This window comes from Phoca vitulina, unplaced genomic scaffold (assembly GCF_004348235.1).
Source record: "Phoca vitulina isolate PV1807 unplaced genomic scaffold, GSC_HSeal_1.0 scaffold7, whole genome shotgun sequence".
Taxonomy (NCBI): Eukaryota; Metazoa; Chordata; class Mammalia; order Carnivora; family Phocidae; genus Phoca; species Phoca vitulina.
The window spans coordinates 43,212,804-43,231,425 of record NW_022589710.1 but is presented as its reverse complement, the minus strand read 5'-3'; the positions used below and the strand labels follow the sequence as shown (position 1 = coordinate 43,231,425).

Sequence of the window (18,622 nt, the reverse complement as noted above, 5' to 3'; positions counted from 1 at the left end):
AGAGAGATTGGATGGTATATTAATTTCTAACAGCTGCTATGTAACAAACTGCTACCTACGTGGTGGCTTAAAAAGGGACAAATGTATTATCTTATAGTTCTAAGTGTCAGAAGTCTGAAATGGACATTGTGGGGCTAAAATCAAGGTGTCAGCAGGACCGTGTTCCTTCTGGAGGCTCAAGGGGAGAATCCATTTCCTTGCCTTTTCCCCCTGGTAGAGGTGTCCCATGTTCCTTGGCTCCTGGCCCCCTTCCCTCTTCAAACCCAGCAGTGCCTGGCCAAGGCTGGCTCACACTGCGTCAGTCTGACACGGACCCTTCTGCCTCCCTTGTCTACAACAAGGACTCTCCTGGTTACACTGGGCCTACCTGGATAATCCAGGGTAATCCCCCTGTGTTAGGTTAACTGATTAGTAACCTTAATTCCATCGGCAGATGTAATCTCCCTTTGTCATGTAACCTGACACTTTTACAGAGTCTGGGGATTAGGACCTGGGCACCTTTGAGGGACTATTATTCTGTCTTCCACGGGTGTAATTTGAGAGGCATTTGTGCAGAAGGTGGAGAATGAAGTCACTTAACGGAGGGTGTGGTGGTAGGTAAAAGGTTTGTACCTGGCCTGCGTGGACTTTTTGAGAATGGCAGCAACATGTTTTATTGCATTGTCATTGTTACAACCTATGCAAATAAACTCAGTTTTCATGAAGCTATGCTCACCCATGTCCTGTTTGCCATCACTTCATGGAAAAGACAGGAGATAGCCAAGTGCCTTCTCTTGGAGGTTCCTATGAGTGGCTTTGGCTCTTAGTAGTCTGTTGCCTTAACTCCTCTCCTAGCTTTTGTGGGGCTGATCCTTCTCAGAGAGAGGGGCAGAGAAGGTTAACTCCATAATCAGGGTGACAGAGGACTGAGAGAAGGTGAAAGAATACCCTACCCCAGGAAGAGATGGAAGAGGATCTCCTCTCCCCTAATCTCAACACCACGAGACTGGCCAGAAACAGCACAAGGGGTGGCGTGAAAGCAAGCACTGCCCACCTTGTCCCTGGGCTGGAGGTGTCTTACTTAGGAAGTAACACTTCCAAAGTGGGATACAGAGGAAAGGAACAAAGGGCTGGTTGCCTAGGATAAGACCTAAGCTTCACGCAGAGAGAGTACAAGGCATCTTGTGCAAGGGTCTGCATCTGGGCTGTGCAATGCCATTTTTCAGGTGTGAAAAGAGGTACAGATGGAGACAGAAATGTCATCTAGGAATATAGTGAGTGTACTGGGTTGGGTTGACCCTTGTGCTGTGTCTCTTGGGGTCTGAGTGAAGCAGCTAGGGATCCTGGGTGGTGAGAAGCCCTCCAGAATGGGTGAACTAGCCCAGAAGATGTCTCTGCGTTCTTGCTCAGTCTTACCCATCTCCTGAGAATTTCACCCCAACATGTACCCAGGGCTACTTTAGGGGCTGCCAAGTGCTTATAAGCCCTGCTCCCGGCCACAGTTGATCTGTCCAGGAACGGATACCTTACTGACCCAAGCTGGGTTGCTACGCTCTTTCTCTAGCTTCAAGTGTAGAAACTGCAGTTACAAAGTTCAGGGGCTGGAGGCAGTCCTGTTTCCTAACACCTGTCTGTGATGAAAGAGGATGAGGCCAACATGGAAAATGGAACAGGACAAGAGGTGAAGAAGGAGCCTTGGGAATGTTTGGGGCCCTGGCTCCTTTTTTTTTTTTTTTTTTTAAGTAGGCTCCACGCCCAGTGTGGAGCCCAACATGGGGCTCGAACTCGCGACTCTGAGATCAAGACCCGAGCCGAGATCAAGAGTCATTCATTCACTCAACCGACTGAGCCACCCAGGTGCGCCCCAGCTCCAGCTATTCTTGAGCCTAGGGGTATTGCTGGCCTTCCCCGAGCTCAACTCTGCAGCTCTTCCTTGTAGCCTGCGGGTGAGCACATGTTCCTCTCAGCGGAACTGGGTTCAAGCTGGGGTTCTATTGCCTGGCAACAGAGCAGTAGAATTGAAAGAAGAAGGTGATGGGAATGTGAAGGGGAGTTCATGGAGGCAGCCCTTTGTAGCATTAGCCAGAGAGCCTTCGTCTCCCCCAGAACATGCACTTCCTTGCAGGGCACAGACAAGATATCAGAGTCTCCTGGAGACACACATAGACAATGAAATGGGCCAGCAGGCAATGAGGGAGGTAGCAGTCCTGTTTGAGTCCAAAGTCAACATCAATGACTACAGGAAGACTTGAGAGAGGACAGGGAGAGCACAGAGAGAGAACAGAGAGGCATGGAAAGAGCTTTGCAGACAGTTGCTGCATAACAGCACACATGGAACGATGTCCACGGATCGTTGGGGGTGGGTGGCACCCAAGCAGAATTGCGAGGTGTTACAGACTGAATTGTGTCCCTCCCAAATTTCATGTTGAAGCTCTACAGGGTGACTGTTTTGAAGATAGGGTCTTTAAGGAGGTCATTAAGGTTAAGTGAGATCATGGGGTGGGGCCCAGATTTGATAGGACTTTGGTCGTAAAGAGAGGAAGAGACACCAGAGTGCTCTCTCCTCTGTGTGTGTGCACAGAGGAAAGGCCATGTGAGGACACAACATGCTAGCCAGGAGGAGAGGCCCCACCAGAAACCAGCCCTGCCGGCACCTCGATCGTAGACTTCCGACCTCCAGAACTGCGAGAAAATAAATGTCTGTTGTTTATGTCACCCAGTCTGTGGTATTTTGTTATGGCCACCTGAGCTGACTAATACAGAAGGAAATGGAAAAGATAAAATAAATACAGGAAATCCGGAGGAAGTCCATTAGGAGCATGGTTTCTCATTGAGCAGTTTTAACATCCTTGTCTCCTTATCTCTGCCTCCTTCTGATTAGTATATGGTGTTGTTATTATCAAAGGCCAAATTCTCACATCATTAGAAGATCCTGACACACCAACCATTGGCAAACGTGCTACCCACCATCATCAGGTGCTTTGAACTGGTTCTTGGGTGAGTATGGAGCTGGCCAATTTATCCCCATAGTCCTTTCCATTTCCTTGTAGAAAGGGGCAGAAATTCACCACCTCGCTGCCAAGGGTAGAGCCCATGGTCAGTCATTCAGTTAACATTATTCAGTACCTACTAGTGCCATGAAATAGTGAACAGCTCTCTGGATCACAGGATGATGCTCACACCGAGCTAATAGCAAAATCATGGCTTCTAACAACTGTGACCAGTAGTCATGGGTTATTTTATACACACACACACACACACACACACACACACACACACATATTTTATATATGGGGGCTCATATATATGACATATATATGTTATAGATATTATAGTTGACCCTTGAACAACATGAACAACATGCGGGTTGGGGCACTGAGCCCCCGTGAAGTTACAAATCCATCCAAATTTTGACTCCCCCAACACTTAACTGCAAATAGCCTACTGTTGACCAAAACCTTACTGATAATATAAACAATGCATATTTTGTATGTTATATGTATGATGTGTTGTATTCTTACAATAAAGTAAGCAGAGCAAAGAAAATGTTATTAAGAAAATCATAAGAGAAGATGCATTTATAGTACTGTACTATATTTATGAAACAATCTGTGTATAAGTGGAGTTCAAACTCAGGTTGTTCAAGGGTCAACTAACTGTATATATATAATAGGGGGTTATTAATATAGATTGTTAATTAGGTTCTACCTTTGATAAACCTAGAGAGGAGAGAAATAACAAAAGTGAATTTAGAAAACTTCTAGTCCAACCACTTAAAAAAATCTGAGAGAAAAGTTTTAGAATTCATCCTCTCTCCCTTAACAAAAAATAAAGACACAGTTTTGCTACAAATTGTATAGAATATGACAAAAAAAGTAAGACAGGCGAGTTGGAGGAAGAAGTGATGGGTTGAGGGGTGCCTGGAAGGGATGCCTAGAGCGATGCACACATATGGAGTGTGGTCCACAGGGCAGGTGTGGGAGAAGATGGAGACACAGAGTCTGGGGAGACGGACAGTGAGGGATGGCTCGCAGCTGTGGGACAACAAGGCATGGAGTGTAAAGCATTGTGGGACAGTGACCATCATTCCTACTTTAGAAATATAATACAAATGCGCTACAACACTTATTAGGAAATTGGGGCCTCTAAATGGGGAGGAAACCTGGAAACTGAATGTGGAAAAGGTGACTAAGAGAGTGTGTTTGCAGCCCCTTGCATTGCATGTGTGGTTTGCTAGACTCGATTCACTAAAGGGAACCAAGACAGAAAGAGGCTCTGGCTAGAGAGGGAAAGGAAAAGCAAGCAGTACTGCAGAGAAGGAAGAGGAACCTTTGGCTCCCATTCATTCATTCATTCACCCAATTTTTTTTTTCACATTGGAGAAGGTGAGGAAAAGAGAGACTATAAAAAACTCCTAAATTGTGGGTCACCAAGAGAAGATACATTCCATGGAGAAAAGTGGGACGGGTGAAGGGACATGAGGGTGAATTTAGCCCCTCAGAAAGAAGAGCATATGCCAGGCCAGGTATCTCAGCCCTTCTAGGTTTTGGTCTGGATACAATCGCCCTGGCTATCACATTGCCTCTGATCTTTCCTTCTCTGTCCCCTAAGGTGGGCTGGGAGAAAGGAGAAGCAAGGATCCCACAGTGTCTGGAATCACATAAAAGCAAAGTTGTAACGACCTCTTCGGCCCTTTTTTTCCTTCCCCGAAACTATCATTAAACATTAAGTTCATGGACTTCCATCACCCTAGCAGGTTTTTAATAACCCTTAAGGTATCCAGCTCCTTGCTGTCTTATCTCATTTCGTTAATTACATTTCATGATCGTGGAGGGTTGGGAGGCAGAGAAGGAACCAGCATCCAATTTCAGAGAGCAGCCGCGATCCCGAGATGGGCAAGCAAGATGATGTAAAAAATCAATTCAGCAGTCAGCTGTGATGCACAATGGCTCCCAGGGATAGGGTAAGGACAGCCAAGTACACAGGCAGATAGGGAATGAGACAACTCGATCCCTCTGTGTGGGGCAGTGTGATGTGGCTCTTGCAGTGAGTGGGCATAACTCAGGGCCACTGTGAGTAGGGAGAAATCTGTGCAGATACCCTGCAAAACGTAGAGACTTTTCAGACCACTTGGAACTAAAATGTGTACAGTTTTGCGTTCCCAAATTGATTTGTCAAGTGCTGTAAGGCTTGGGTGAATAAACAAGGGGCTCCATTGAGGACCCTGGCAAAGGACAGTAAGACCTCAATTATTTGGCAATCTCAACTATTGAGGGAATACAGGTGAGATAGATGACCGAAAGGGCCTCTGACTAGAGTCTACAATGACATAAACCCGATGCCTCGAGGCTCATCATCTGCATTCAGAAGAGCACACCCCTCGGAAAACACTCTTTACTCTTGCTTTAGGACCAAGGCTAAGGGACTTGGTCATTTGATTTCCTGGTATGGTAGATCAATTTAAAAACAAGTCGCCAGCCCATGAATCTGGTCTGGGCTTGTGACATGTGTTAGCCAATAAAATACAGCAGAAATGACAGAGTGTCAGTTCCAAGCCTCAGGAGGCTTTGCCTGCTTCTACTCTCTCTCCTGGAATTCTGCAATTCCCACGTGAGCAAGGTCAAACTCGCTGGAGGATGAGAGACTGTGTGAGGAAGAGCCCAGTATCCCAGCTGAGGTCATGCTAAACCAGCTGGAGCCAAGTGTGTGAGAGAGCCCAGCCAAGCTCACGGAGCTGCCTGCCCGGCCCATGGCTGCACACAGACACGAGCCCGAGCCCAGTGGAGCTGGCTGGGTGGCACGTAATCATGTGAGCAGTAGCAAATGCCCGCTGTTTGAAGCCACTAGGTTTTGAGGTCGGTTGTTACTCAGCGGGATCTAACTGAAACACCTGGTCTGCTGCAGATTGTTGACCGGGAACAAGAAAAAAAACCAACAACCAAACAACTAAAAAGCAGAAACAGAGACTCAAAGGTGGTAATGGTCTGGGGCTGTTTAGGGAAAGGGAAGCAGTTTGTGGCACTTCCTAAGACCCTGATCACTGGTGGTTTTAAAGCACAGTATAAAAGTCATCCAGGAAAATTAACTGAAATATAGTGTCCTTTCTTTAAGAAGGCAAGTTCATGGACCATACTTAAGAAAGATTCTCGTGTGGGGGCACTTGGGTGGTGCAGTCAGTTGGGCATGCAACTCTTGGTTTTGGCTCAGGTCATGATCTCAGGGTCGTGAGATCGAGCCCCGTGTCGGGCTCCGTGCTCAGTGCAGAGTCGGCTTGGAGTTTCTCTCTCCCTCTCTCTCTGCCCCTCCTCCCTTCTCTCTCTCTCTACTAAATAAATCAATCTTTAAAAAAAAAAGAAAGAAAAGAAAGAGAAAGATTCTCATTTAAAATAGTTAAGATAAAAGGCTTAAGGTGTTAAACGTTATTTATCTGGGAGATTCATTTGTGTGTGCAGGGACCATACTACCTGAAGCAAAAATCGGGTAACATCTTAGACAGGACTTTGTATTGCTTCCAGGAGCAAAAGGCAGCGTATGCTGGGAAATGGAGTTTGGTTGCCATGATATTGGCCGTTAGCCACTCATGGTGACAATGGGACGCCGTAGTCAAAACCAGGATGACCCAAGAAGATCTGGGCAGAAGAACCAAACTCTTCCCATATGGCCCTTCCTTCTTCAAAGGTGCCAGATTAGTGGTGCTGACACACAGACGTGGACTGCAGAGCCAGCCTTCATGGGCAGCCTGCAGGGCTCTCTGTGCAGCAGACTGAAGAGAGACAGGGTCGAAGAATTGCATTCACACAAAGCTGCCATCTGCAGGACCAGCTTCACTCCTGGGCTTGCCCTTTGTTGCTTCCTCTGAACACCACACACCCAGTTCATTCCATTCCATGTACCTGAAGCCTGCTCCTTTCCAAGACACCATTAAGCACCACAGGGGTAAATGATAAAATTAATGGCTCACATTCATTGCATGTGTAGTAAGTGCCAAGGACTGGATGAAGCTCATGTCATGGGCGAACTCATTAACCCCGTAAGTTAAGTGCTACTGCTCTCTCTCCTTTAAAGAAGTAGAACAGAGGCACAGAGAGATAAAACAACCTGCCCAAGGTCACACAGTTAGAAGATGGCAGAGGCAGGATCCCAGCCCTGATGGCTGGCTCCACACCCATCCCCTAAATCGTTCGTCTCTGCTGCTTCAGTAGGCAAGTGTCCTTATTACCTTCCCGGCTGGGTGTGGCCACAACCTTTGACCAAAACCCTGAGCCAACGCATCACTCATCACCGGCCCTCACGCCTCTCCCCAACATCAGCTCTCAGGGAACTGCGTGACATGCGCTTGTTCTCAGGGGGATGAGGTCCTTTGTCCGACGGCTAATTACCACCCATCACCTGCCGCAGGCCCAGGGAGAGCAGCCCTGGCACGGGGCTGTGTGCGCCCACCTGAGGCAGCTCAGCTTTCAGCTTTGGGGAGCGGAGTGGTGGCACCCCAGGCTAGCTGCCAACACCCCCTCCCTGTCCCCGCCCCCGCGGAGCCGCTAAAGGCCAAGGCTCCAGGCTGCTTTATCTCTTGCTCACACCCGTCTCCTCTCCCTCCTCCTCTCTATCTGGGAGTTTCCTTGTGGTTCTAATGAAAAACCCTCGTGTCACGTTGAAAAGTTGCCAGTTATTGCTGCCGGGAATAAAATCCAGTCTCTGCTGGGCGGAGACTCCCGAATTTTCGAGCTGGGAGTGAGGAGTGGCTGGTTGGAATCATCTTTCTGGTGCCAGCCGAGCAGTCTCTCAAGCATAAAGAGATGCCCCCAGGTGGGGCCCTCCCTGACAGCAGTAGGCAAACACACACCAGGCCTGGCCAGGCTCCCCACCCCACCTGGACGGTCTCTCGGGCCGGCCTTAGGCCCCAGCACACCTGCCAGGAGTCAGTGGGCTTCCCTCAGGCTGACTGGTTCAGGCTCTTTCCCCATCTCCCCCAGAGAGTGGACAAAGCTTGGTGCCCCTTCTCCTGTGAGCTCTCAGGTCAGTGAGGGCTACGCAGTGGCTTCCCCAAATCCTTGGAGACCTGCTCAGTCCACCTGCAGATTATTCAAAATGCGGGCTCCTCTGGATCTACCCAGAGTCCCTGAATCCAAATTCCCAGAGCTACGGTTTGGGAAACCCCATTCTGAACCCCTCCCTGCCTGGACTGTCCTGCTCAAAACCACGGGACCTAAGCCACTTGACCCAAGGAAAGATGCTTCCCGCACCGCGCTTCCCCCCACCCCCACAAACACACATACTCTCCTAGGACTGCAAAGTCTCATGTGCCCTGCGAAGGCCAGATGTGACTGGCACATGAGGACAGCCATCCCCGTCCCTCTCTGACAGAGACAGAAGCTCAGAGGCCCTCACAGGCTTGGCACCAATGCAGGCAAGGTCACCCTGCCACCTCACGCACGGGCACTCTCTGGGACAAAGGCAACCGCAGCGAGATCGGAAAAGCAATTTTAGAGCCTGGTACTTGGGAAGCCCCATGTCATGACAGTTGTGGGGAGGCGGCTCCAGGGCTCGAAGAGTCAGCTGCAGCCCCGACTCCACAGCAATCCGTGTGGAAGGGTGAGCTGAGCGCCAGCCTCCGGCCACCTTCCAGAGCACTTGCATTGGAGAAAATGGGAATCTCGGTGATTCTTACAAGGGGCAATTTTGCCTACCCCCTGGCCCTGCCCTGGGAACATTTGATGATGTCTGAAGACATTTTTGGTTGTCGTGACTGTGAGGTGGGTTTTGGCATCTAGTAGGTAGAAGTCAGGCATGCTGCTAACTATCCTGAAATGCACAGGACTGCCCAGGATGTCAATAGCGACATTACCAATGAGTTCCAGAATAGACAGAGATGCCAGCCCAAATCCACAGATGTCCTTGGCCCCCTGAACACAGGGTGTTCATTCAGGGTTTTGGGTTTGGGAGTGGGATTTTTCTTAGCCTTAATTTGTTGTTATTTATCTAGAAAGAGTATGCAGATCAACCTGGGGGCCAGCAGGGAAAGGCTCACAGGTTGAACACACAGCCAGCCCTCTGTGTGAGCGGGGCTTAAAGAACCCACTTTACGCCAATATCCAGTAAATGCTAAGACCCAGCTTAAGCCCTTGATCCCTCAGATACTGGTCATCGCTTAAGCAGTAGCATATGGACGAACAAATGTTCAGTGTGGGACTGTCTGATCAGATTTATTCCATCACAGATTCCCCAGGTGGTCTCTCCTCTTCACTGAGGATTCGAAAAACAGACCATTTAGTTGACAAAATGGAGTTTCCCTTGAGTTAACGGAGTGGGAGTGGAACCAGCTACGGGTTCAGATGGTAGCACAAATGCTCCCGAGGAAGCCAGGCTGGAGGGGCCAAATATTTTCTTTACAGTTGATTTGATGCAGTTCTGTGGTCAATGGTGTGTGGAGGTGGGACGCCTCCTGATGGCCCGGCCCCCTCCTATTTGCGCGGCCAGCACCTCAAAGGGCACACATCATTTTTTTCCCCCTATAAAGTGAATCTGGGCATTTTATAGCTGAAAAGGGAGCAATTCCATTTGAATGAATCAAGAGGCTGAAGGCAAAAGTGCATTACGTAGCTTTTACGGACATTCCTCCTGGATTGACAAGGATTGACAAGGTCCCGTGGCCACCCCCTGAAAAGCTTCAGCCACAAAACATTTCTTGACATCACTCAAGGGAGGTCTGCTGTCTTAGCTGTACTCGCATGGGGCCTGTGGTGTTTTTTCACTTATCAGTTTAAGAAATGACTATGGTCTGCCTCTTGGTGTGGTGCATCCTTGTTAGCCATGACCCTGTAACGTTTCTCCTTTGTTAAATGAGAAGAAAACAGTAATATTATGGAGGGGAAACATACCTTTCAGCCACTTTGGACATTTTTAAACAATGTCTGTCAATCTGTGCATTCAAAAATGTTATCTGGGGAAAGATAGAACAGAGGTGTTAAGACCAAACTTGATTTTTTCCCCCCTTCACCCCATGAACCCAAACCCTGTATTTCCATCAATAGCTAAACAGCTCCTCTGGCCAGCCTTTGCCAACCCTCCGGCTTTGCATTCCAACAATCATTTGCCCTTCTGGAAATTCCCACCACACTCAGCAATCACACTCTACAATTTAGCCTATGCTAATATTCTGTACTGTGTTGTAGCCTAGGTCTCGACTCCAAAAAGTGATTGCAAACTTAAAGACAGTGGTATACATCCTACAAAGCTTAGCAACACTTTACAGGCACCGTAAATATCTGGTTGGACTAATTTCCAGTGATTTCCCTCTGCACACCCTTCACACCTACATCACACCCACCATTATGCTTGGTGTACTTGACTAGATCATGAAATAGCTACTTCACATGCATCTGTTTCCTCTTCCCCACCCCAAATAAACTTGTCAAGGGCAGGCACCTTTGGGTTTCCCCCAAGAAGCCAGTAAAACATAATGCAAAGATCCTAAAGTTACTTTATTGCCAGTGAATCCTAGAAAGGAGTAATGTAATTAGCCATTGTCTGCTGACCTGGGTTGACCAGTTAGCTTCTCATCATGAAGGAAGACAACATTGAACCAAATAATGCTGAATTGGCACTGAGAGTGGGGCTTTCTTTATTTGTAAACTTGCCTTTTGAATCACAGCAATAAAGTTGGTGGTTCTGAGCTGGCTTACTCTGTAAGTGCATTACAATCTTAAGGACTCCATGATATCCGTCCCTCCCCCCTTCAGCCCCCACAGCATTCTGTGGGAACCCCACCTACAGCAGTCACCCCGAGGCATTGGGATAACTCCTCTATGTCCTTCTCTAATAACTGCTGGGGAAACTCGGTGGAGACTTTTTCCTCTCAAGCTTCCATGGGTTGTTCGCACACAGCAATCAGAGGTTCAAGTCATCCACAGCTGGGTTCCACTGTGGTTTCCCGGAACTCAAAGCTCACTCAGGCTTCAGAGGTGAACCTTCAAAGAGTTTTCAAACTGGCCACGTCTCCTCCTGGGAGTGCAGTAGTCAATTCATTCACCTGTTTCCGGATGTCCTCTTTTGTAGTTTTCCTGATTGGCTGACTGGGTATGTGCACGGGGCTTTGCGACTGGGACTCTTCAGTCACGCCATACACTGACTAGAGAAGAAGCAAGAAGATAGAATCATGCACCCTCAGAGTTGCAGGGCGCCTTAGGGGCAAGCACTGCAAGAGCTCTTTTGATGCTTCCAAACCCCTCGGTGACATCCTGACAATAAGTGATCAGCCTTTGTGCAAATTTCTACAGTGAGGAGACCTCTTCCTCTTGAGGCAGCTTGTCCCATCTTCGGGCTACCACTGTTAGAAGATCTTCCCTCTCACTAAGCTGCAACAGTCTCTTGAATATCAGCATGTCTCCAAATATGGTCCTAGACCATCTGCAAAGAATCATCTGGGGGTACTTGGTAAAGATGCACATTGCTGAGCCCCACCCCCGACCTACTGAATCAGTCTTTGTGGGTGGGGTTTGGGAACCTGCACTTTTATCAAATGGCCCAGGTGATTCTGAGGCACAAGAAAGTTCAAGAACAACTGTTGAAAGTTATGCACGAAAGATCCTCTCTAGATTTTCTCTTCCCCAGCAGATGACAATGCCCATCTGGTACAAATTTGAGATGGCAGGGTTTCAGATTCTTTCCTTTTCAGCCAAACAGCTTTCTGGCCTCAGTTTCTCCTCATGCTATGGCTGCTTATTAAGCAGTTCCCTTGTGCTGGAGACAGACAAAAGACAATCTTTGCTTTGGGAATGAAATGAAACCCCAAAGGCTATGCAATGTATAGCTGAAATCTATAAAATCAAGAGGGGCTCAGACAGAGAGGATGTGAGCACCATGAAATTCTGGAATATTAGAATTAGGGGGCCCTTAAAGATTAATTGAGGATGCTTTAAGACTAACGTCATAAAGTCTAATACCTACAAGGGCATAACTTTTTCAGTAAAGAATAAAATATGTAAGTAGATTCAAGAAGTTGATATATATATCATGTCGTGTGTGTGTGTGTGTGTGTTTGAGAAAATGAGAGCATTGGTCATTACAAGAAATAGGAATGTCTGGGGGCACATCTCTAACCTTTTGAAATTAATATTATGGGGGACAGACTTGTTCTCCCACAATATGGTCCTTGGTGTCGTGGTGAGGTTGGGATATACCAGCTGCGGGGCAGGCTGAGTGTGGCACCCTTGAGTATGTCATGGCCACCGCCCCTTCCAGGAGAGTGAAACACAAATAAATGACGGTTGGCACCTTCATAGTTGGGTACGATGGTGATGTGAATTTGGATGATCTAGCTACATAAAAGACTTTCAAAGTACTAAGCTCACCTTCGCCCGTGGGACTTGGATACTTTTTGTTCCTTTAGTTTCTTTTCCTCCCCGGAGCCAATTGCTACTTCCCCTGCACACCTCAGCACACTTGAGCCTGCTTTGGAAGCCCTCAGGAAGCCCCCCGTCTGGTGTCCCCTCCTGGCCCCCGGGTGCCATCCAGCACTTCCCTGACACAGCCCACCTGACTGCCTGGGGGTTCGCCTCCCCCCACCCCAGTTGTGGGCTTTGTGATGACTCGTCACTGTATTTCAACAGCAAGAACGGTGCCAAGTACACTCCACAAATATTTGTAGAATGAATGAATGAAATTGTTTCAAAGGACAAAACGGGGTAGAATTAACAAATAGCAAACAACGGTTTGAACAGTACCAGAAACAGAAAGGCTATTTGCGTCAAGAATTTTTAATTCAGCTAAACTAGCGAACCTTTTTAACCTTTTGTGGGTTCTTCAGACGCCGGCATTTTCTGATATCCATTTCTGTTGTGTTCACACACCCTGGCTGAGAAAAAAAAAAAAAAAATTATATAAATTACTAAGTTATACCTTCCAGTGTGACCCAAGCGACACTATCAGACCCAGTCTTTGTCTTTCCTATTACAGATATTACATGATTATCTCCACTTGGCCATTTACAATTCCTTTTACAAAGACGTTTTGTCTTCAGTATGTGTTCCTGCACAGAGTCCCCATATGAAATATCAAAGCCTACCTCCCACTATCTAGGGGTGACATGTAGAGGGTAGAGTGTATAGTTTATAAGAGTAAACTTCTTCTTTTTTTTTTTTAAAGATTTTTATTTATTTGACAGAGAGAGACACAGCGAGAGAGTGAGCACAAGTGGGAGGAGGAACCGAGGGAGGAGCAGGCTCCGCACCGAGCAAAGAGCCCTATGCGGGACTCGATCCCAGGACCCTGGGATCATGACCCGAGCCAAAGGCAGACGCTTAACCGACTGAGCCACCCAGGCGCCCCAAGAGTAAACTTCTTATTCAGAGTGGCCAGATAGTTTCAGCCACAGCCTTTGTTACTACACGTTATCTGACCATCTACCAACAATCCAATATCACAACGGGGAATTACTTTTTGGGTTTTGCTTTTAACCAGCTTTTAGGAAGGGCTGACATAGTTTCCTCATTCTAGTTCCAATTCATGAGGAGAATGCAAGATTTGTTTTAATCATAGGAAATTAAAAATACTCCTTACTTCTAACCTCATTATGCATGGATTTTGTATTTGTGAATTCACCTACGAACTAAACTTTATTCATAACCCCCAAGTCCCTATTTGTGGTGCATTTGTGATCATTTGTGGACACGGGCAAAGCAGCAAAAATCATGAGCGGCCCGATGTGGTATTCCCAGGGAGGCTGACTAAGCTGAGGCTCTGCCTTCTTGTTTCATCTCTTACTGTAAACGAATGTCCTTTTGACGGTCCGTTTAGGCCCACCTTTTCCACAGTTCTGTGCTTTTTGTTGATTTTGCTGTTTAACATGGCCCCCGAGCATAGTATGATGTGCCGTCTAGCGTTCCTATGTGCAAGAGGGCTGTGGGGTGTGTGACAGAGAACACAGGTGTGTCAGGCAGAGAACACTGGTGGCCCTGAATTCCGTATTCATAAACCAAGAACATACTTTAAATAAGATGTCTTTAAACAGAAACAGGCTTTAGACATGGTTACCTATTGATTAGTTGAAAAGATTGTGACCAGAGGCTCACAGAAACCTAACCCTATATGTCTCCCTGGATAATGGCTCAGCATTGGCTAATTCAGTGAGCATGGCTACTTTGAACGTAACTACCATGAATACTGACAGTGGGCCGCATTTGAGGAAGATTATTCTACAATTTAGAGTTGAGTGACAGTAGAAATGGAAACTGCTTATTGAAAGTGAGGGGATGGAGAAACATCCAGCATGCAAATGGATGTCAAAAGAAAGCCGGATTTAGCTATACTGATATCAGACAACTAGACTTAAAACCAAAGACAAACGAGAAGTGAAGAAGGGCTCTGTATCACAATAAAGGGGACAATCCAACAAGATGTTCTAACAACTGTAAATATTTATGCACCCAATTTGGGAACACCCAAATATATTAAAAAAAAAAACCCAGAAACTGCTTATTTTGGGGCTGTAAACTTCTGGGGCCCAGATGTCCCAGGGGGACTTCCCACAGTTCTCCTTTTCCAAGTCCATATTTTCATGGATGAATAATTCTTAAAAGCTGGAACTGACATACATTCCAGACAATCTACCGAGATTATATCGACTGAATGGCAAAACCAATATCACAAAGTTTAGCAATGCTCTTTAATTTTAAGAATGAGACACCTGGTGGCTAAAGACAGTCTTTTCTTTCAAGTGAAGGAAGAGGGAAACAAAACAAAACAAAACAAAAACATAGAGAAACAAGCAGGGTTTTCTCACCACTGGCCTGTGCACATCCCAAAAGGCCCGTTCTTGACTATCCAAAATTTTCCTTTCCGTCTTGTCCTTTTTCCGATCTATCCTGAAAAAGCAAAGAAAGGAGATCAGAGGTTCCTGTTTCTAGGAGCTTAGTGCACACAGGGCTATTGGCATCTCTGTGGTCCCTGCTCTTTGCAGAGCTGTAACATAGGGGCGGACCATTCCCTCAAGAGAACCTCAAGAAGTCCACACGTGGGAAGAGTACTTGTTTTAGGCTGGACTACAAATCATCATAGATGTGGACTGAACATTGTGGGCCTAAGGAGAGAACCAGAATCCAACTGTTCATGTGAATGATTAAGATTGATATTATTCAGAACTGAATTATCCATGGACATGCCCCCTATCAAAGTGAATACTATGTATTCAAATTATAGGAAAGAATATAACCATGGGCTTGCAGTGTTTCATCCTCAAATTTGAGAGTTTGCTTTAGATTCAGTTAATAGAAATGTCTTTAAAATACTGCAATTGCATGTTTTAAAAGTCACGTAAAGCATCTAGCTTTCTAAAAGCAGAGTAATAGCCCTAGCATGTGACAAGATCCAGAAGGCAAATATCACTGGTCTCAGCTAGGGGAGGTACAAATTGCAGGAGGTAAATTATAGGTGACTAAGACAGATTCTTTATGTTCTGATCAGTAAATAGATAAGAGTTTTTTTTTTGTTTTTTCTGTTTTTTTTTTTTTTTTAAGGCCTGTATTACTTCATATTACCTCTCTAAGTAAAAAGTAACAGATTAATTGTTGTGTAACTTCTGGTTCTTGGCTCTCTTGGGAGCACTTCAGTTTACTGGCCTGAAATAAACCATAATCACCCTCTGATTTTTGTGATAATTACTGTGTATTTCAACGGCCTACAATTATAATGTAATCACGAACTTAATCAAAAAAGTTAATCGAGAAATACCATATATGTAGAAAGTGACAATTTCCCCTCCTTTTTCAACATGCGATGCTGGGTGATCCTCAAAGTGCAAATTAGCTCTCCTCTTTGCTTCGCAGTGGCTTCTGAGTACACAGGCTCGGTTCTGCCGTCTCCTCCCCCCTCAACCCCCCTTCCACTTTCTCTTTCCTCCGGGGCCACGGCTCCTCCAGCTCAGCACAGCATCCTGTGCCCAGTGCCCACCTCCCTCCCGGCTGCCGGCAGCACCAGGTATGGTCTGCAGGCGTGTGGAATCGTGGCAGAGGGGAAAGGCAGAGACTGCAGAGGGAGGGGGAGAGCCATGGCACCATGCTGGCCACCAGACCCAAAGTCCTTGGGTCATTTCCAACTATGACTACACCTGTGATCGATGACCCAGCCCGGGGTGATGGGATACAATGCTGCCCCCAGAGTGCGGAGGGGCGCTGCTCAGGGACAAGCAGCGTTCAGAGAAAAGGTGCTCACCTTTGCCTAGCTCAGTGTCCCTTTCTCATCTCCTCCTCTGTCCCATTTCTTCTGTTAACACTCCCAGCTAAATCAGAGATCATTGTTGGAGAGGGCAAGAGAGAACCCAACCTGAGCAAGTTCAATTTCTAGAATTGAAAGGACCTGGTTGACAACTATGCTTATGGGCGGGAGGCCGTGTATTGGCCACTTCTGATGTTTCCTTAGAGAGGTAGGAATTTCCACTATAGTCCCTGGGAGGGGAAAGTATGGGGAAACACTCCAGCTAGTCTTTCATCCCCTGTACTCCGGGGGAGAAAGAGGGCCTTCACTTTGTTGGTGGATCTGAAAGAAGAAATTGAGAAAGCTCAGGTCGGTCCTTTCTGGGCCCTGTGTGGGTCAGCCTGTTCTCAGGATGCCTGTCCTCTGCATGCAGTGAACTTACAGGGGTCAACTCTGCCCTGGGGTGGGGGGTTCTGCAGATATCTAGCTCTGTTCAGCATGGGCAAGTTGAATTCCAGGGTAAAGATCTGTGGTCACAGATCCAAAGTCACGCCCTAGAACCTGGCTTTTATCAGTAATAATCTTAACACACTGGACTCCAACATCTGACTTCTGTGCCTTATTTTTGATGTGCTCAACCCCTCCCCTGGGGGGGAAGGGAGAGGAGCTGGCCTCCCTAAACTCCAACATGTTTTCCTATGAAGAGAGAATCTCCAGAAAAGTGGGTCTGATGTTTTTCAGCCCCTGAGCACAGAAGAATACTTGGAAATCTCTTTAGGAAATAGGAACATCTTCTAACCAGATCTCTACATTGGAAAGCAAGCCCATTGCCTGCTAGAACACATGCTTTTGAAGTTATTTCAGAGTGCCATTGATTTCAAAGATGAAACTTATCCATCTCGACCTTGATTTCTACTCTGCTGCTCTCATGCAAGACGACAGCATTTGACTGGCCATGGCTGGCCGGCCGTGGAAGGAAACCACTCTCACGCCACCTCCACATTCCAGAGAGTCTTTCTCTCTTTTCCAGGGTCTCTGTCAAGTTCACCTACTTCACTTGTGCTTCTGCTTGCATAAAGATGAATTCCCACTTCCTTGCAAAGGCCCTCTGGAGTCTTGCTAAGTTTTCCTAATGAGAAATGAAAATCAACAAGAAGGCATTAATCTTTGTAAGTTTGCACATCGACACCTATGCTTATTACAAGGCAGTCATCTATTTTGGTTACTCTCCATAGAATAGCAGCGCCCCACTTTAAATCCACTGGATGTGAACCCAATGTGATTTTGCACCAGACCCTGCTGTACAGAGTAGAACTATTAATATTCATTTACACACCCATTAAATCTGCAATCTCCGTGGTTCACCTGATTCCTCTTCTTTATGTGTTTTATATGAACTTGTCGTCACCGTCACTGAAGATAGGGAAAAGGGTTTGTGGCTATTCATGCAGGATTTGGGGAAGGGATGAGGGGGCTCTGTGCAGCCTATTGGACATCTCCAAGAGCAAAGGCAGGAAGGGATTTCTCAAGACTCATCTTCTAGCAAGCAGGGGCCGGGGAAGGCGGCAGGAAAGGAAAACACTGATGACCTGGCATTCATGCCTTTGAAAGTTTAGATTCAAAAGAGGGAGAAAAGGGAATGTCTATATTTGTGAGGTTCATGAAAGGAAAACCCAAAAACAGAAAGAAAGAAAAGGCATCCAGGGTTGCCTTTAGAGGAAGAGGGGAGCAGCTTTTTCTCTAAGCCTGTAGTCTTACCTGATGGCACAATAGGACAGTGGTTGGAGGGTGGGGGGCTGTTTGACAGGTCTCCTAATGATCCACCTAATTCTGATGGAATGCAAGGACAGAGCCCACATTATGCTATGTATTTTCATAGAGCTCATGCCAACACTAATTGATTACCCTCATTAGTGGGTTATTAATATAAAAGGAGCTTCAGTTGAAGATCAACACACGTAAACTAAACTCAGTTATTACCAAGGCTCAGTGTACAAATACCTAAAAAAAAAAGCTGTTCCTTTGATTCTTCCACTGTTCATAGGAAGCAAAGCTGGTGATACCTACACATCAGTCAATTCAGGAGCAGTTATATAAATTATGAAGAGTCATACCATGGAATACTAGGCAACAATCAAAATCAATAACGTAGATTATTGTTACTGACATGGAAAGATTCTCAATATACTTACAGCTAATGATTGGGGAAAGAAGCAGCTTATAGGATAATGTTCAGGGTATGATTCAAGTTTTTTTTTTTGTAAAGGAAAAAATGTATGTACAGAAGAAAGATTAGGGGAGAAGGATTATAGGTTCTTTCCCCTCCTTTCTTTGCTATTGAATTTTTGGTTTTGCAGAGAGAATATGTCATCAGAAAAAAATTAATAACATTACTGAATTTTGAAAACAAAATACTTTTTAAATTTTCTAACCCACTTTTAGGCAGAACTTCAGCCTG

The 18,622-nt window shown here is 46.3% G+C and overlaps 1 protein-coding gene across 12 annotated transcripts in view; it reads right to left on the bottom strand.

The window, feature by feature from the left end:
- Positions 1-18,622, bottom strand: part of RGS6 (regulator of G protein signaling 6) — a 546,094-nt gene that overhangs the window by 67,941 nt on the left and 459,531 nt on the right. For all 12 annotated transcript variants that reach the window (XM_032405486.1, XM_032405485.1, XM_032405495.1 and 9 more), the window contains exons 8-12: positions 17,217-17,293; positions 14,756-14,837; positions 12,755-12,829; positions 11,006-11,104; positions 9,855-9,916 (exon numbers count right to left, since the gene is read on the bottom strand). In XM_032405486.1, coding sequence (XP_032261377.1) covers positions 9,855-9,916; positions 11,006-11,104; positions 12,755-12,829; positions 14,756-14,837; positions 17,217-17,293 — 395 coding nt within the window. The remainder of the gene's footprint in view (positions 1-9,854; positions 9,917-11,005; positions 11,105-12,754; positions 12,830-14,755; positions 14,838-17,216; positions 17,294-18,622) is intronic.